Source organism: Globicephala melas, chromosome 18 (genome assembly GCF_963455315.2).
Source record: "Globicephala melas chromosome 18, mGloMel1.2, whole genome shotgun sequence".
Lineage (NCBI taxonomy): Eukaryota > Metazoa > Chordata > Mammalia > Artiodactyla > Delphinidae > Globicephala > Globicephala melas.
In genome coordinates this window covers 5,384,340-5,404,741 of record NC_083331.1, presented here as the reverse complement: position 1 = coordinate 5,404,741, position 20,402 = coordinate 5,384,340, and the positions used below count along the sequence as shown (strand labels likewise).

Below are 20,402 nucleotides of genomic sequence, written 5' to 3'. Positions count from 1 at the left end.
AAACAGAGTTAGGAAAAATTATATAGTTTTGGTTAAATTTAGCTTAAAACTTAGGCTACCATGTTTGTGGATGAGAATTCTAAATTGATCTTTACTAATTTATTCCTGACCCCTACTTCCTAGGAAAACAGGGATGAACCACCAGTAATACCAAACTCTTAATATCAGCTACTACACTTTGTAAATACAGTGCCCAGAGTAGAGTGTAAAGAAGCCAACCAGAATATCTCAGAATGATCTACTAGTTCCCAGGTCCAAGTGGCAGATGCAGCATGGTTTCACTAAACTACCATTATTAGGTAAGAACCAACTCAAAATCCCCAAAGCTAAAGCTAAATAATGACTATAGTCAACAGTATTACATACTGTATACAAAAGCCATGCTGTTTCAGTTCACGTGTTTAAATACGGTAGCGTGTCAAACACAAAACAACCATACACACCTAAAAAAAAGCCTCCAGGGCTTCCCTGGTGGCACAGTGGTTGGGAGTCCGCCTGCCGATGCAGGGGATGCGGGTTCATGCCCTGGTCGGGGAGGATCCCACGTGCCACGGAGCAGCTAGGCCCGTGAGCCATGGCCGCTGAGCCTGCATGTCCGGAGCCTGTGCTCCGCAACGGGAGAGGCCACAACAGTGAGAGGCCCGCGTACCGCATTAAAAAAAAAAAAAAAAAAAGCCTCCAAAACAAAAAACTCTCGTGAGATCTTTTTAAATCAATCAACAGGACAAAATTCCCTTGTAATCATAAATTTTGAAGACTCTTGACTCAACAAGAGCAAGTTGTCACTGCACACAAAGTACGAATTAAAATAAAGTAGAGAAAATACGTGGCTGAACTCCTAATTTGTTACAACAAAACTTAATCTGTTCTTTCCAAAGCACACCTTTATCTCAACACAATTCTGGAAGTTCACCCTGGAGGACTCTTCATTTAGGAGGAAAATAAAATTAACTTTTTCAAAGTTGAGCCCTTTTCTATAGGAACTATCATATTGTTAAACAAGTTTCAATCTAATCTAATCCATCGCTTTAGGAAAAGAATAGACTGACGGGTTAAACAGTAAGAAGAACGACACATTTAAGTCTGACAAAACAGAGAAGAGAGAGAATGTAACTGTTTGCTAAAGGGAAGTTGATTACTATAGATCATTAGCAATAAAAATGATAGTGGATTCAAATTACATAAAAATAATGACAGTCCTTTCGATATAAAATCACCAACTCATCAGACAGGGAATTACCATGTTATTTTAACAAAATGAGCTTAATATTCTATTCTTTTTTAATGTACTTAATAAAAGATAATCAGAGTAATAAGTATGACATTTCAAAGTTGACAGCATAAATTACTTGTGAAATTCAAGACCAAAAAACAAAGAAGAAGCTTAAATGTCTAATAAAGAAAGAGTTTACAACAAATTTAAAAAGGATATCCCAACAGTAAAATAAAAGCATAGGACACCAAAGAAACACCAAAGGTCAATAAACATAAGAGAAGCTCAATAGCAGCAGTAATCAAGTTTTAACAATGAGGGGTTTTGACTATAAAATGACAAAGATATGAAAGATTTTTACATCTCAGTGTTTTCAAGGCTGCAGAAAAACCAGCACCCATGAGTAGAAATATAAATTTGTGCAACGTTTCTGAAAAGTTAGCTGTCAATTATCAAAAGCTTAATTGTATATTCTTGCCCTAGAAATTTATACTGTTTACAAAAACTTACACTGAGATAATCATATAAATGGGAAAAAAGGCAGGCATAAGGTCAATGTTTTATCTCCTCCTCTGCATGTTACCATGTCTCTCCGCTACCTCTTCATTTTTTACCTTATAGAAGATCTTACCCTTCTATACTGTCCTAGAAAAATTTTTTTCTCTGAAACATAACTAAATATTATCTATCTTATTCCAAGTAAATTACTTGATCTAACTTCCATTTCCCAATCTGTATAATGGAAAAAAATAATATCTCTCAAAGAATTGTTGGGGTGACTAAATGATAAAATGAAATTATACAACATTTAATTTTATAAAAGTATTACCATATTACCTGAAACGGATACAGAAGATCATTGTCAACATAAATAAAATCAAGTCTGCCACTGCATAGTGAGAAAATCCCAGATGTATTTTCACCAGATTTGAAGGAAATGTTTGAGAAGCTAACAGCTATGTGGGGAGGAGGGGCCTGAACACCTCAAAGAAAAGATGGACATTCTCAAAGCAACTACAGGAGAACGGCTTTTCCAAGGGACAACTCTAATACAGCCTGATCCAGAGTGAGTAGCAACAGACATTTATTTATTTAATAATAGTTAACAGTTCCCAAACAAGACTAGAAAGGTTTGGCTAGCACCATGTATTACCAATACTAGCTTCCGTTTATTGGGCATTTCTCATTTAGTCCTCATAACACCTCTACATGCCAGGTACTAAGGTATTATTATTCTCATTTTGCAAATGAAGAAACAGAAAGGTTTAACTAAGCTTAAAGACACAAAGACAATCAGTGAAGAAACAGGGATTCAATTCAGACTGCCTGGCACCCAACTCCAAACCCTAAAACCTTGACTATTATTTAGTGCTACTGGGTTATTACTATTCCCAACTCTTTGCTCTTGGAGAGAGATAAAAACTCACCATGAGCTCTAAGCAAGCTATAAACAGGAACCATGATGCTCCCCTGCCTACAGGAACTTGGACTCCAACAATTCTACCATACATATCTCTAAATCCAAAGCCTGTGCACGTTCCCACAGCATGGCAAGCAGAGGTGAATGGAGGTTCAGTCAACTCCAGTAAAAGAAGAATAGCTCTGAGTGTATTAATTTGGAATTCTAAATACAATTTTCCATAAAAACATTCCTGCACATACTCATGGGGAAAAGATATGGATGTGGCTGACTTGGAAATCTAAATACTAAGTAAAACAGTATTTGAGAACATATATAAAATGCTTAAAAATGGTTTTATAGGTGAAGTTTTAGGTTGTGATTCCCATTACGATTTATTTTTCAATATCTTCCCCCTTTTCTCCTCACCTTTTATTTTTTCCCCGAGATCAATATTTGGTTCCACGTTCAATCAATATTTGGTTCCCTGTTTTAAAATGAGCCTAACCATCAGAAGGACTGCGGAAAGATTTACATCCCAGATTATCTAGGCCATAATCCTATTAATTTCTCCAAATTTACTTTAGCTTTCTCCATAAAAGAACTCTACCATAACACTCACCAGTTTGTTATTCCTATTTGGTTCCCTATGTAAAAGTAAATAGTGTAAAAGTCATCTTTTGAAGACATTAGAACAGAAATGTACACAAAAATTCTTACATGTCAAATTAATCAGAAATCATACTATATATATAGATCAGTAAGTTTTGTAACACAGATGATACAAAAAGGACAGGATGCTCTTAAGATTTGAGAACAGTGGGGAGGAGGTTCCAAACTGAGATCAAGCAGAATCATCCCAAACTAGGCCTCCACCAGCTACACTTCCTCACAAATAAGCCATCAGGAGATAAGCCAGCCTCTTTTGATCCCACTTCCCTCATCCTGACAAAGAGCTTTAAAATCAAGAACAGAAGAAATAAACATGATACTTCACAAGTCTTTTGTCCTCTAAACCCAAAGAATTTAACTTGTTATTAAAACCTAAAAGATTTACAGAAGTGAAAATCTGTCATCCCATTATCAGAAATAAAATGCAAATGCCCAGGTAAAGCTGCATATTGACTGAAACGTCATACTAAAGTACAATTAAAGTAAGAAATGTAAATGATGAGCACCAGAGTGGTTTTGCCTTAATGTGGGGAGGGGAGAAAGCTAAATAGGAAAATGACTAGACAACTAAAAAAGAGGGCAAAGAAGGACCAAGAAATATATAAAAAGGGAAAAAGCCAAGATTGCCAGACACAAATTTTGAAGGAACATTTGTCTCAATCATCTGTGGCTGCACAGCTTAGCAAGAACAGTTAGCAAGATATCATCATGTTATTTATGAATATCTGTATCTCTACATCTAACTTTGTTATAAAGGTACTTTGTTCCCACAGGAGTTCTGACCGAAAATTTTACTGCTGTCCAGACCACATTTGTGATTCCCAGTGACTCTCAGGTCTTTTTCTGTCATACCAGTTCTCGGCTTTATCTACCCTGTTGTTAAGGTTTCCTTATGCATTAATGTCTAATATATTCACTCCCATTTTCAACAGAACTCCATCTCCAGTGTTTTGGGGGGCTTACCTCTCCCACTGAGTATACAGCCATAATTCAATTCCTTCCACCACCACCCTTGGCCAACAATAATTGTACACATTTTCAAATAAATGTTACTTTTATAAATAAAAGTAACAAATAAAAGGTTACTTTTCCTATCTATATTTATGTATTTCTAATGTAGAAAATTTTAAAAATCAGTGCTTCTCAAATATCAACTGTGAAAGATCACATTTTTAAAAAATTTCCTATGCATCATAGTCCTATATGTTCATAAAACAAAAATGAATTACTAGAAAAATGATGACACATTTGGATGTTGTGGTATTATCAGATTGTTATAGAAGTTTCTAAACATTTACTTTTAACGTTTTAACTTATCTCCCTACAGACAGGAAACAACTCACCGTCTAGCTCCAGTCACTCGCCACACTATGAGCATCAGTGCCCTAAGGCATATATATTCTCAGCATACAGCTCTTCAGGAAATTTTCCACATGTTTGACAACAATAAACCAACCCAGACAAATGGCTAGGAACCTTTTTCTATACTGTTTTTCACATCACACATTTTACTTCAACAAGTCCTTATAGATACAAGGCCCTCTGCCATAGTTTCTTAGCTTATCTGTGATAGAAGAGAATTTTTAAATTTACTGAAGATCCTAACTCTCTACTTGTAATCAAACAATTCCTTCTGCTTAATATGTTTGCTTCCCCATATTCCTCACCTTCAAAAACCACAACTCAAAACTTCTCCATGAACTCTTCTGGATCTAGAGAATTCTCTGCTACTAGGCAATCATCACACATTTAAATTCACGCTGATTAATACACCGCTGTGTAAACGTTCTCTAGTAGAGTCATGCACTGTCTCCTGAATTAGATTTGAGGAAAGCAAGAAAAACATCAGCCCATTCTTTTTAAGTTTTTCACACAGCCCAGAGTAAGACTGCCCACAGTTAAAATATCTGACTCATCAGATCCAAATAATTCACATACCCCACAGGCAATAAGCAGCATTTGCAGCTCAGGGGTTGGCCCAACTGAGATTTTCAGAAAATAATTTATCTAACTAGCCATGAAATAGTAGTAAGTATGGCCTAACTGCCTGTTTTCCAATCTCATTCTGAAATAAAATGTCACTGAGTTATCATGATAGCCTGCTTAGATCACCTGGAATTATGATTGAATATTTACATAAATTTGAGGTACTTCCACTAAAATTACATCATTAAACAGACGTTATAAATTACTAGAACAAAAGAATAATAGACGGAGGGTGGGGGGGGATGAACTGGGAGATTGGGATTGACATGTATACACTGATGTGTATAAAACTGATGACTAATAAGGACCTGCTGTATAAAAAAATTAAATTAAATTTTAAAAAAAGAATAGACAAAGTCTCCATATGCCTTTAATTCACAGCATGCAATACTCTCATACCAAGAGTTTTTGTTTTACCAAGAGTATTTCTAATACAAAGGAATTTTAAACCTTCTCAACTCAACCATTAACAAACAATTTAAAAATATATGCAACCTGTACCCACAAAGATTCCTAATCATGTAGCCCACTACTGGAAAAAAGTCTCTATGTCCCTACATATTATTTTAAATATAAATGGCAAGAAAATATGGTCCTTCAAAGATATACTATATGAATACTGAGTTTCTAAGTAGAGGCTGACACGTAGGTCCTTTCAGTTTAGCCAAACATTGAGTTTTAGAGAGGAAAGTCACCACAGCAATTATCCAGGCCATGCTCATCATTTCACAGATGTGAAAATTACAGCCTAGAAGGTTGTCCCAAGGTCACAAAGCTAGAGATCCAGGACCTCAAAAACTGCAGCATAGTGCTCACTTCACTAATCTGCTTCCATTTGGATACATTCTAATCTCTCTCCAAATACAGATGTCACATTTATAGTAATATTTCCTTCTATTATTTTCCTTCACTAAAATAAATTTTAGAAGGATGGGTATTATAATCTCCTTTTTCAAATCTCCAGGGCTCTTTACTATTTTGTCAAAAATTAATGTCAACAACAACAACAAAATTAATGTCAACAGCTCTAAATCACATATTTCAACTTTAAGATGCAATCCACCAAACCCTCATAAGTATTTATTTGCCATTCTAGTCTTACTTTCTACTCATACATCAGAAATGCTACTTATCACAGTTAACAGATTATTATTTTAAAAAATGTGAAAAAGCTACTGCGGGACTCTTAAGACTACTTAAGGGCTTTTTGTTTTCCCCTACACTAAACAGCTCCAAATAACCTGACTTCTAGGTTGTACCTGCTTTCCAGCACTTCACTGCTTCCTTCCATATTGAAGGTTTTGTCTACTGTCACTTCTCACTCACTTCTCACTGCTTGTGTCCAACTCTATTCCACTTCTACCACAGAGATTTAGAAAATACATATTCCCATTTCTGAGACTAGTACGTAAAGCAAAAGTAAATGTGTTCTTCGTGAGAGCCTGTAAGGAAGTCTATAAAACCAAACCCATACCTTTTAGTCTACCAATCTTAGCTGCTTAAAAGCATTTTGTAATTAATTACCTCCTTGTTCTCATCTATTTTCTAAAAGGAGATAATACTAGGTACATGAGGTATTGATATAATTCATACCTGACCCCACAGTTTTATTTTCTTGTCTAGAGAACATCTACCTAGTATTCTTGAAATTCATTCTATACTACCTTCTGATCAGAGACTTCCTTAAAGCACCTTAAGCTTACATCAGTTTTCTAAAATTAATATTTTCTTTTTGATCTTTCTCCTATTACTTAGGAAACTGAATTAGTTATAACTTTATAGTAATTTCCGCCAAGACTTACAACCTCCTAAACATCTTCAGCTGCTACTGATCCTAACCAAAATTAGCACTGTCTCTAGATTACTATTACTATTAACATAATGATTCTCAGTAAGACTCAAAGGCATCAAACTATAATAAACTACTGCAAGGTACTTCAAAATCGATTCACGGTCTATCAACCTCAATTCCAAATAAAACTAAATTAAATTTCTAATATAAAGAGATTTTAAACAGTTGGGCCAATTATGAAAAGCTGAAGATTTTAAGTTTGCCTTGTAATGAGGAGTTTAAATTAGGGGAGAAATCTTTGGTATTTAGACAAAGCAGTCAAAAAATAAAGTTAAAAGATGATTAATATACCTACAATGGGTCACCTAACATCTAATTTAATGTTGTACTTGCTGTTATCTTAAAAAGAATGCATTAAGATAAAGAAAATGAGCAAAAGTAAGAAGGATTTCATCCCTTCACATAAAATGTCTCTATTTCATGCACAGAGATCAAATAAAATTCTGCATATAAGAGATATACACCAAGGAAAATGGTTAACAAAAAGCAAGAAAAACATTACAGTCCTCCCCCACTTAAGAGAACACTGACCATTATGTAGGTAACATCCCAGTATCACCCCTATGTTCCATTTAGTTTCACGTAAGTTTCCATCTCACCTACCTTTCTTCTCTGAGAGATGTTGAGGGCACCAAAGTCATTAAACAAGGATGAAGCAGGTGAAGTTAGAGGATCTGGAAGGTAAGTTATATAAGTTTCCACACAGACAACTCAGGAAACCTATAAATCTAATAAATGTTTAACTTGAATGCTTATAAAGTAGTAAAAAAAAATCATATACCACAACAATAAACTCAGTGCCTCACACAGTGGGTGTTCAAATATTTTGTAATTGAATGAAACACAAACTGGAGACTACTTCATTCAGCCAATAGTCAGTACATATCTATTCAGAAGCTATACAAATTAGAATGCATCTATTTGCTGAGAACCAAAAGAAAAATAAAATAGAAAAAAAAGGTGATCTTAACCATGTTATTAGGAATGTGTTTATGAAGGAAGTCTTCCTGTAGTTTGTGTTCTTGAAACCAAACCATAAGAAAAATAAAAAAGGAGTAGGGGTGGCAGGGAGAGTAGTCAAACATACTCTGAGCGATAGGACTTGGATGTTAACACTTAGGCAAGACCTTAAAACCATCTACCCTACAGAATATTCCATATTTTTAAGTTTATCACCACATACTTGATATTCTTACTAAAAAGATAAGGTAAATTAAGTTCTTAAAGATGAAAATATTAAATGTTTCAAAACACAAACATGAAATCCAAAGATTTTATAGGTTCAAAGCTCTATTACTCTGCGGCCAGAAGTTACAAACAAAAGTACATCTCTAAATTGTTTCTCACTTAACAAATCAGAAGAGTTTCTGAAAAGGAATACATGGTATACATTGAAATATTTTTGTCTTCATTTCTGAGCTTTAGTTAATTCTATGTTTCTCATTAAATTATCTGTAAAATCCTAAAGAAAATAGAGTAAATGTTGTCATTTAAAGGAACCTTAAATCTCTTCATAATGCAGTACATATAAATTGCTGCTTAATTTCTCTGGTTTCTTCTGTATGGATTTTCACAGTCTAGTCCTTCATTAGAATTAACATTAATTTAATATAACTAATAATGCAAAGAGAAAGAAGTTAATAAAATAATAAGATATAAGATTTTTATGTAATTTATACATTCAAGACTAAAAATAGGTATTATTCATCCTTTACGCTACCTTTGATAGCATTTAAAAGTCAGCATATAAACTCTATGGGAATGCCAAAAATATTATAATGCTACACATTAGTTTCTAATAATTTTATTCAATATTAAAATGTCGCTATATTTTCCTACAGCAAAAGAAGAAATTTCTAAGTAATGAGAGAGATTCCATACACACACATAAAATGTCTATCTCAGAAATAATCAACATGCAAATTCTTATTCTCATCGTTATAAATAACTGTTTATATTTTACCGATATAGAATATTAATATTGTTACATATTTTTAAAAAAACCATTCTTGAACATTTATTTTTAAAAATAGGATGCAGAAAGATACAAAAGAAACATTTATTTTTAAATTAGGATATGAAAAGGAAATTCTGTATCAAAAGGCTTAAAAATGTCCATAATCTTTGAAACAGTAATTCCATGTCTAAGAATGTTTCCAAAAGAAATAACTCAAAATATGAACAGATTCATACACATAAGTCCAATACTGGACTTTAAAAAAACAAAAGTAAGTAAATTATGAAAATAAACAAAGGATTCAATTTATAATGACCTAGAAACACTCATGTTATAATTTAAAAGTATATTTAATGCAATCTCAGGTATTATTATGTATATAAAGTGTTATGTATTATGTGTATATGTGTGTATATACATATATCCAAACCTTAATACTAGTTATCTCTGAGTGTGAAGATAACAGATCATATTCTTCCTTACATCTATCTGTAATTTTCAAAATTTCTACAATGGACATATTGTTTTTAGAGTCAGAAATACATATATCTGTAAGAGAAAAAGGGACCAAGTCTTACCATGGCCTGCATATGGCTTGGCACTGTCATTTAGAAGGCTTGGGGAGCTGCTACTATTAGTCATTCTCTGAAACATAAAATATATATACATAATATCTTTGAGGAATACAGAATTAAGAATATTCAACCGATTAAGTTAAGACTGACCCTCTTTGCGTCTTCCCCTCCAATCCATCGTTCACATCAGTGACACTCTAATCCTCCTATAAATGCTGCTGCTTGGATTACAATCATCTATGCAGAAACTTCGAAATACTCTCTATAACACATCAAATGAAAAGTTTACTCAATAGCCAGGTATTTAAAACCAAAGTCACAGAACTATTTTGAATTGCACTTCCATAACTTTTTAGCCTGAGCAAGACACATAACTACTGTTTCCTTATCCATAAAATATAAACTCCAGTATCCATCCAAGAGGATGTGAATGACTGTAAGTCAATAAACACTCTCTAGTATTCTCTCCCAACGCATATTATCCTTCATACACCTCACAGATTCTATAAAATTAGGTTCTTCTCTGTTCTCTAAATACGTCCCCGCGCTTTCTTAACACACTCCACAGCCTCTATGGTCTCACGATCCTCAAAGGCTCTCATTCCACACTCAACAAAACACACAGAGGAGTGAAACCAGTCTCTTTCTATCCGTCCTCTACATTCTCCAACTCCACCCTTGAAAGCTCACCCTGACTCCAAACCTACAAGAGACGGCTCACCTATATCCCACCTACCTCATCACCTCCTAAAATCCCACCTCCCACTCAACAAAAGTGAAAACAAATGAAAACTCCAGATGTCTCCATCCCCGGAATAAACTTCAGTGTTTAGTGCCATATAAATTCATACCAACAATACCTGCATCAAGGGATACTTTGTTTCTACAGGGCTTCCAAATCCATTAACTCCAATAAAGCTGGTGCTGAAATATGAATCTGTGAGGCTGGTATCAGTTAAAGCACCTCCATCTATTCCAGGAACTGAAAGAGAAGGAAAATTCAAGTATTTAAATTATTTAAAAGCACAAAACATTGATGTAGTTTCTCTGTTCCCAAATAAGTTTTAAAGTCTCAAATCTCTGTCACACTTGTTTCTATTTACCTGTTCATAAGAAAAGGCAGAACCAAATAAAACTGTCTCAACTCTAGAAACTTGTTAAACAATGCTCAAGTTGAAATTTTTTTTCCCACAGAGATAGCTATTTATTTTATATTAGTTACCTGAGAGCCACCAAGCACAACATGAAGAAACAAAGCACACTTGCATTTCTACTTTTCTCATCAAGTTTTTTTCTTTAACTTTGCAAGAAGACAGGAGAATATAAACCACTGCAATTTCTCCTGTGAATCTTCATATGCTAAACAGAGACAAGTTTCTCAGGACTGTTTCTCATAACACATCTTAAGAAACAGACCAGCAGTCTCATATTAACTCATAATTCAGTAAGCCAATTCTACGGTGGGAGCAATGGGACAGAGCCGAGGGATACAGACAAGCTTTCTGTCGATTTTATGGTGGAATAATACAGAATCATTGTAACTACTAAGACAACCCATCATATACCAACAAAGTGATGGACAATGTTTTAGATGCTATTTCCTGGTAAGTACAGTTCATCCTTGAACAACACAGGTTTGAACTGCATGGGTCCAATTATACACAGACTTTTTCTCAATAAATATATTGGAAAAATTTTTGGAGATTTGTGACAATTTGAAAAACTCAAAGATGGACCTCGTAGCCTATAAATATCAAAAAAAATGAAGAAATCGTACGTCATGAATGCATAAAATATATGTAAATGTGGATACCACTCTATCCTTACATAGGCATAAGGTGAGTGACATTTAATATAAAATTAATGTGTTAGTTTTCTTACTGTTTTATAACTTTGCTTTCAAAGAATTACATTACCGTACAGTATGCCTCTCTCTCTCTGAACTGGAGAAACTATTACAGGTGACATAACCTATCATCACAGGTTAAGTGTTTTTCTTTAAGTGTAACACTTCCAATACTGTATAATGAATATGACTATGAAAATTTTATAATGATTCATTTATTAGCGTATAGGCCAGGCTATTGTGAAGCAACCATGTCACTTACACTAAGCTACCATAAAGCAATCATACTGCTGCTTCTTCATTATCAGTGCAGGACACCTGTAAATAAATATGAATTTCTTTTTCACATTATCTTTTCATTTTTGATGTCTAGTGTTAGTAAAACATATGACACTTTGTATCGTATAAGGCAACAGTGATGTAGGTACAGACAGAAAGTGGTTCAACTTGTAAGCATACAATGTAAACTTACATCAATCAATACAGCACAGAACTGAAAATGTATTTTCTCTTCCTTATGATTTTTTAATAGCCTTTTCTTTTCTCTAGCTTACTTTATTGTAAGACTACAGTATATAATACATATAACATAGAAAATATGTTAATCGACTGTTTATGTTATTGGATAGGGCTTCCCAGTCAACAACAGGCTATTAGTAGTTAAGTTTGGGAGCAGCCTGAGGGACTGGAGTTCCATAGACCATGCTTTTTAAAAAAAAAAAAAAAAAAGCCCAGCTGAAACTACTAAGTGGTTCTCCTCTGCCAACTAGGACATCAGAGACAAGATGCTGGCAGTGCTCATCCCAAGGGATGAAATCCAAACTTCCTAGTCTGACATTAAAAAGCCCTCAACAATCTGTTCTCAACCTATCATTCTAGTATTTCCTGAAAGTGCTGGGTTTGAGACTCAATTCTGCCACTTACTAGCCACAATGTCTTAGGCAAAACGGTTATAAAGTAGAGATGATACCATGACCTGTAAAATGAGCCTCATACCATCTACCCTGCAAACTTCCACAAAAAGTTATGAAAAACAATGAAACAGTATCTTAAAAGTTCTTGTAAAAATCCTGATGGTTGCACAGCTCTATAAATTTACTAAAAGTAATTGAATTGTACATTTACAATGGGTGAATTTTATAGCATGTAAATTATATTTCGACAAAGCTCCTTTTTAAAATCGGTGGAGAAAAATGGGATTACTCAATAAATGGACTTAAGACAACTGTGTATCCATCATGGAGAAAACTGAGTACCTTACACAGATATTTCCAAAAGATCAAAGATTATAATGTCAAAGTATACACCTACTATAAAAAGGTCTTACAATAATCCTAACATTATTGAATTCTCTCCTCCAGTCAAAATGATAAACTCACTATATTTTGAAGGTCCACACTTCATCAATTCTAACACACACACACACACACACACACACACACACACACACACACACACACACACACACACCCCAACTCTGTGTTCTTCAAGACCCAGGTATAATGGAAAAAAACCAAAATACTTGGAAGTTAGTCATTCAGTTCTAATCCAACTCTTGCCATTCACTAGCTGAATGACCTTGAGCAAAACCCTCTAAATTTCATTTCTTCATCTGCAAGAGAAGGCAATCCCAGCTCACTCACAGGGTTGTGAAAGGGACTCAAGTGAAGTAACCTATGCAGAATGCCTAGCACCCTGTCTCATAGGTAATCATAAATGTTATTTTCCTCTTCTCTTATCTCTAGAACGTATACCCCAATTATTCCAAGTTGTGTTTAACACACAACTCTCTCTCTTAAGATACTGTTTATATCATTCACGTGACAAAATTTTTTTCCTTTGATCTCTTAGTGCTGTCTTCAACTACTTAAACATTTAAATTCTTGCCTGTTTCTGAACTACCTACCCATCTAAATTGTCTGTGAACTGAGATTTGGGACCACTCCCGGTGTTTTTCTGGTGTGCCCTATTCTACTAGCACATTTACATAAACACTTATTTACAATCAAGCCCTTTTTAAAGTAGGTATTTTTAAAAGTTGATAAAAGATACAATAGACTTTCACAACCAACTTCTATAAAACACCCCATGCAAATGATATTATTGCCTCCGTTTTTCTGATGAGGCAATGAGACTCAAAGACACTAGATTGACAGCACAGTGGATGCAGGCCCAAGAAACAGGGGCTCCTCGACCACTCAGCAGACACTCGCACCAGCCTTTTCTGTACTGCACTGTGGAATGAGCACGAACTTTTAGCAAATACAACTGCCCATGAGGTCTGTCTCAGCCAGTTGCCAACTACTGATCTTTGACAGCATATTTAACCTAAGTCTTTTTTTTTCCTCCTCTGTAAAACAGAAATGATAACACCTACTTTCCAGTGTTTTATGAGAATAAAAGGCCTGGAAGTTTGTACCTCTTGACTATCTTCACTTACCCCCCTGGACCCCTGCATCTAGCAACCACCAATCTGTTCTCCACTGTATCTGTGAGTTTGGGGTTTTTGTTTTTGTTTTTAATTTATTTATTTTTTTATTTTTGGCTGCATTGGGTCTTTGTTGCTGCGCATGGGCTTTCTCTAGTTGTGGTGAGCAGGGGCTACTCTTTGTTGCGGCGTGCGGGCTTCTCATTGCAGGGGCTTCTCTTGTTGCGGAGCACAGGCTCTAGGCGCGCGGGCTTCAGTAGTTGTGGCACATGGGCTCAGTGGTTGTGGCTCACAGGCTCTAGAGTGCAGGCTCAGTTGTGGCACACGGGCTTAGCTGCTCCATGGCATGTGGGATCTTCCTGGACCAGGGCTCTAACCCGTGTCCCCTGCATTGGCAGGCAGATTCTTAACCACTGCGCCACCAGGGAAGCCCCAAGTTTGGGGTTTTTTTAAGATTCCATATGTAAGTGAGATCATACTGTACTTGCCTCTAGATAGTTTTTTTTTTAATGTAACAAGTTTAAACCAGATTACTGAAGATTCTGTACGCTCCTTAACATATGTGTACATTATATTTTGTGTTAATTTATGTATTGGTATACATAATACATTAAGATATAACAGCTTAGGGCCATCATTTGTAATAGTAAAAGACCGTAAACAATCTAAACAGCCACTAAAAAGAGTAAGGTGTATTTTTATGTGTGGATGTGGAAAAAACTAGAAGATATGCAGTTTGCTGAAAAAATTCAAAGTGCATTAGGCTCCCGTGTGTGCACACGTGTATAAGTGTGTCGGCATGTGCTACAGATAGGTTAATGTAAACATGAGTCATAGTACAGACAAAGAATATTTCTGAATAGATACATAATAACTTGGAAAGAGTGACTGTCTTTTGGAGAGGGATCAGGGAATTAAGGAAGAAGGGAGACTGTTTTTCACTGTGTACCCTTTTGTGCTATTTAAGTTTTTAACCTGTGCATGCAGTACGTTTTTAATTCCAAAAGCAAGATACTGTTCCCAGTTTTCTAAAGCTGGAACTTTTAATAGTAAAAATATAATTAAAAACTAGTTTTAGAAAAATAGGTACAACATCTTTAGTTTTTTAAAGAAAAAGCAAGGTACCCATAAAGACATCAAAAAAGGAAGAGGTTTTATCGGAAGAGGACTATTACCCCCCATGCCAATTAACTCAGCCAAGATAAATGAGCATGTCCTCCCCTAAACTGAAGTTAAGCTGCTGAGAGGTCAGTGATTTTAAAAGCTGTTGGGAAGGGAACAAGATGAATTCTAAAAATTGAACATAAAATAATTCGTTTTCTAGAACATAAACATTTAGAAAAACACAGAAACATTTTAGAGCTGAAGAAATTTTAGACATCATGTACTCCATACCCCTTTCTCCTATTTACAGATAAGGAAATATATTTCCACATGGACTAAGCTGCTAGCCTCAGATCAAAGTTACTTTGTAAGAGAGTATTAAAATCAAAATCTCAGGACCCCCAGTCCAGAAATAATTCCTATATACTGAAAGGAGACACAAATATTTTATGTATTGATTTGTTAACAATTGTATGATAACAGTACATAAAACAAATATTTTATCACATTCCTTTGTATAGTTTCAGCTCATAAACTACCTTATAAACAGAATATAAAGTTAATATGGAAAAACAAATGTAAGAAATACTGCTCTAAAACTTGAGTGTGTGTATGCGTGCCCATGTTACGGACCTGACCTGTTTCCCCCCCAAAATTCACATATTGAAGCCCTAACCCCCAATGTGAGTGTATTTGGAGACAGGCCCCTTAGCAGTAATCAAGGTCACATACACAAGACTATTCATGATGATTAACCCTGGGCAATAAGATGAGATTGGCTTACTTTGACTTTATGCACTGCTGTTCCAATGAAAATTTTTACAGAAAAGTTTATAGCTTTTATTAACTTAAAAACTAAATTAAATTCAACCTTAAAATAGATTTAAAAACTATTTCTAGGTGCTGTAAATGTTCATACCTTTGTACACAAAAGCACATATGCCTATAGAAAAGCAAACAAACAGACAAAAAAAAGCCATTCCAAAATAAAGATAGATATAAATCTGCCAAGTTAAAAAGAAAAGAGAAAAATTCAGCAAGAAAAACTCTCAATATACACAACTTGGCTGAATCTTGAGGGAATTATTCTGAGTCAAAAAAAAAGCCTAATCCCAGAAGATCACATGCTATATAATTCCATTTATAGAACATTCTTTTTTTTTTTTTGGCCATGCCACAGCTTGAGGGAATCTTAGTTCCGGGACCAGGGACTGAATTCAGGCCACGGCAGTGAAGCACGGAGTCCTAACCACCACACCACCAGGAAATTCCCTATAGCGTCTTTTTTTTTTTAATTTTATTTACTTTTTATACAGGTCCTTATTAGTCATCCATTTTACACACATCAGTGTATACATGTCAATCCCAATCTCCCAGTTCATCCCACCCCCACCCCGCCCTATAGAACATTCTTGAAATGACAAAATTACAGAAATGGAGAGCAAATTAGTGGTTGCCAGGGAGTGGTAGGGAGAGTTACAAAAGGGCCACTTGAGGGTGACAGAGCTGTTCTATGTCTTGACTGTGTTGGCAGGCACAAAACATACACACGATAACACTCCACAGAACTAAATATACACACGTGTGCACACACAAGTACAAATAAGACTCAGAAAATCTGAATAAGGTAAGTGGATTGTATCAATCAATGTGGTTGTGACACTGTACTACAGCTATAAAAGGTATTGCCACTGGGGGAAACAGTGATGGGACAAAAAGCTCTTTCTGTATTATTTCTTACAACTGCATGTGACTCTACAATTATCTCAAAATAGAAAGTTAATTTAAAAACAGAAAAATCCTATAAAAGAGCGAAAATAGGAAGATGTTGTTTTGTTTTGGCAATCACATATCTTCTTTAGAGTCATTTCAAATGCACTTCCATGCAAAGCAGTCTTTTACTTGTTAACTGACTCTTACCTAGACTTAACTTTAGGACAACCCTTGTTGAGTACTCCTCATAAAGCTCTAAGCCCTCCTCATAAAACTTCTCAAGATCTGACTTTATCTTATACACATGTCTGTACTCCCCACTAGAATGTAGCCTCCATTAGGGCAGACTTTTGTTTCATTCAATGTTGTATTCCTATCACCCAGATCAAAACCTGCCACTTTGCAAGCACAACATTAAAGGAGTGAACTGAATGGTAGTCTTTGTTGTCTACTTTGTGTATTGTCAAATAAAAATGTTCAAATCTATACCAGCTATCCTAATGGCAAATTCCCAGTACTCACTTTTCTGTTAGCTGATTCGGGTTTGTGGGATGAAAAGTATAATCCTGGCTTAAACAAAAACAGTTTCGCCATACACGTAATCATACACTCCAAAGTTTGTATATGAACTTCAAGTTACCCCCTGCTTTCTTTCATTTGGACAGACAACCGCAGTTCAATAATCTGTAGCTATTTTACTGGTCTTGAAAATATACTCTCAAAAATTGGGAGATAAGGAAATGTACAGGCTAATTGTAGACTTACTACTAGTAATACTCAGTAACAGCAGCAACTAAGCCTGAAACCTCACTATGTGCCAAGCAATGCACTGACAGTGTCACGTGCGACCCTATCACAACTCTTAAGTAGGTATTATTACTACCTCCATTTTTTTAAATGAGAAAAACTGAGGCTTAAAGGTTAAAAAATTGCCCAAGATCACAATGCTAGTAGATAAGAGAGCTAGGCCCATCTTAGATGTGCCTTATGCCAAAGGCTTCATTACTAACTAAATTAGTAGAACTGAAAATAAGTCTACTGTGGTAAAATAAACAAATCTATTGGGTTTCAAATTATAAGTAATGTGCATGAAATACAAATATTGGTATAACAGTTTAGCTGCTAAAAACTGAGCACCTTGAAGATGAAAAGTCTAGCTGTTTGAAAATATTAGAATTACATCTTTAAAATATCAAGAATCAATAATTCAGCTGAACTCAAATCAAACCACATTTAAGCCTTCAAAGATCCCAGGTCCAAAAGAAACAAGAAATGTCAAAAACTTAAAGTAAATGCTTTTTTAAAAAAATAAACTGTTATTTCCCAAACAATCCTGAATGCCAGAACATGTTTACTACCACGCTGCCACATCAACAGAAGAGCTTGAAATGAGAAAATGTACTACTCTGTATAGATAAAAAGTAAGCAACAAAAGAAAATATAGTTCCTTTACAAGATTGAAACACCACAAGATTGAAACGCCATACAGAGAAGAAAAAGCCTTTCTGCTTCAGTTTTCCAATGCTTGCAAAATAAGGATAAAATTTTCTTCTTTCATGTACCTCTAAAGTTTTAACAGAATGTGAAACACTAACAAAACAATTCTGCAAATGTGAAGTACTAAAGCAAGGGTCAAAAACTCAAATGCCAAGAGGAGCCAGGCATAGAAAAGTCACCCAGTCAGTAATAAGGCAAAATGGAGAGTCTTGCCCCACCAAAGACCTAATTCCAATACACAAGAGCCGCCCTTCAAAGGAAGCCAGAAATCTGTATTTCAATGTTAAACCTTCTGATTTTTTAAATGTTGTCAACTAATTCAATTACAATCCACACACATGCAAATTAAAAACATAAGATTTGCCACCAAAATGCCTAAAAGTATAAGATGGAACACCAAGTGTTGGGGAGAATGTGAAGCAACTGGAACTCTCCTACTCTTGTAGAGGGAATGTAAATGTGGTACAATCCCTTAAGAAAACTGAAGTCATCTACTTAAAGCTGAACATCTGCATGCCCTATTACAAGCCTGCAATTCCACTCCCACGTAACTCAACATAAATTCGTAGACTTGAACCAAAACACATGTTCAAGGGTGTTCAAAACCGTGCTCTTAATTGACAAAAATTGGCAACATTCCATTGCCCACTAACAGTAAAATGAGAAAATAAAATGTGGTATATTCATACAATTTAACACTACACAAGAATGAGACTAAGAGGCTGTTCCTATATAACATGAATGGATCTTATAAATATGCTGAAAGAAATAAGCCCACAAAGAGAGTACATACTACCTGATGCCATTCCTATAAAGCTCAAAAAAGCATGAAAAATGAATCTACAATGTTATAAGGTAGTGCCTGAAACCAGTAGTTACCTCTGGGAAAGGGGAGTGACTGGCAAAGGGCAAGAAGAGCAAAACTTCTGGAAGGTACTGATTATGTTCTATTTCTTGATCTGAGTACTGTTATACGCTATGTGTTCATCTTGTGAAAATTCCAAAACTTATCATTTGTATACTCTTCCCTAGGTATGTAGACCTCAATTTAAAAAAACTTTTAAAACACACACACACACACACACACACACACACACACACACACACACACAGAGAAGATACCCAAGGAGCCCAAAGTATTTCTGCAGGCAGACCCAGCTTATCAGGGCAGATCTGTTTGACCTCTCAGCTAAAGGAATACTCTACATTGTTACATTTAAAGAACAGCAAAGAAAACAATAAAAGCAAAATAAATTGTGTCAGTGACTCTACATAATCAGGTCAGTAACTAACAAAATATAAATTTCTCCTTATAGCAACACCTCTTAGAGTGTGTTGCCCAGTTTAACTGCCTCATACACTTAATTAACAAGTGTCTCAAAAGATACAGTATAAGAACACAGTAAAATGTAGAGAGTAGACTAAAAATTAAACAATAAAGTGTACAAATTCAAAGTAGCCATTAAATCACCGACACAATCCTCTTCCCTGATTCCTGAACAACTTGACTTGCCACTCATTGATAAGAGGCAATTTTATCTCATCCAAAATGAGTCACAATCTGTACCACTGAGAGGTACCAAGAAGCCTACAGCAGAAAAGAAGAGCCTTAGGCTTCACCCAGTTAAGTTAAAGCAAGCCCTACAGAATCCAACTACATAATGCAGCTACTTAATCAAATAACTGTTGAATGACTAAACGTTAATTTTAAAATGCCTTCTTAGCACTAACTGTGTCCTCTCAAGACCCTATATCCCAATTCCTTTCTGTTCCTGAGATATGAAATGATCCCCACCTTTGAGTCCCTGCTAGTGTTTCTCCTCCACCTTCCTGTTTCCACCTGTTTACAGCCTGTCCTATCTTTCATGTCCCAAATCTACTACCTCTGTTTATCGGAAGATCCTAGAAATATCACATATTAAATCAAATACCTGCATTTTTGAAAGTGTCTCTTCCTGTAGGTAACAAATACTGTTCAGTTTCATTGCTTACTAATCAAACATAATTCGAATTAATTTGAGCCGTAACTCAAGACATACAGCAAGTTTACCTTGAAAATGCAAAGCTGCTACTCCAAAGTGATAAAATTCCACCAATCAAGTAACCATTTTGACAAAACATTTTAAGTTACAAATTAATCTTCTTAGCATATCACCCTCA

General features: G+C 35.2%; 1 protein-coding gene across 9 annotated transcripts in view; it reads right to left on the bottom strand.

Annotated features, from left to right (window-relative positions):
* PAN3 (poly(A) specific ribonuclease subunit PAN3) overlaps positions 1-20,402 on the bottom strand; it is a 116,260-nt gene that overhangs the window by 93,717 nt on the left and 2,141 nt on the right. For all 9 annotated transcript variants that reach the window (XR_004044818.3, XM_070044095.1, XM_070044090.1 and 6 more), the window contains exons 2-4: positions 10,515-10,636; positions 9,658-9,724; positions 7,726-7,796 (exon numbers count right to left, since the gene is read on the bottom strand). Coding sequence is in view for 8 of the 9 variants with exons in the window: in XM_070044095.1 (XP_069900196.1) it covers positions 7,726-7,796; positions 9,658-9,724; positions 10,515-10,636 (260 nt within the window). In the remaining variant the exon portion in view is untranslated. The remainder of the gene's footprint in view (positions 1-7,725; positions 7,797-9,657; positions 9,725-10,514; positions 10,637-20,402) is intronic.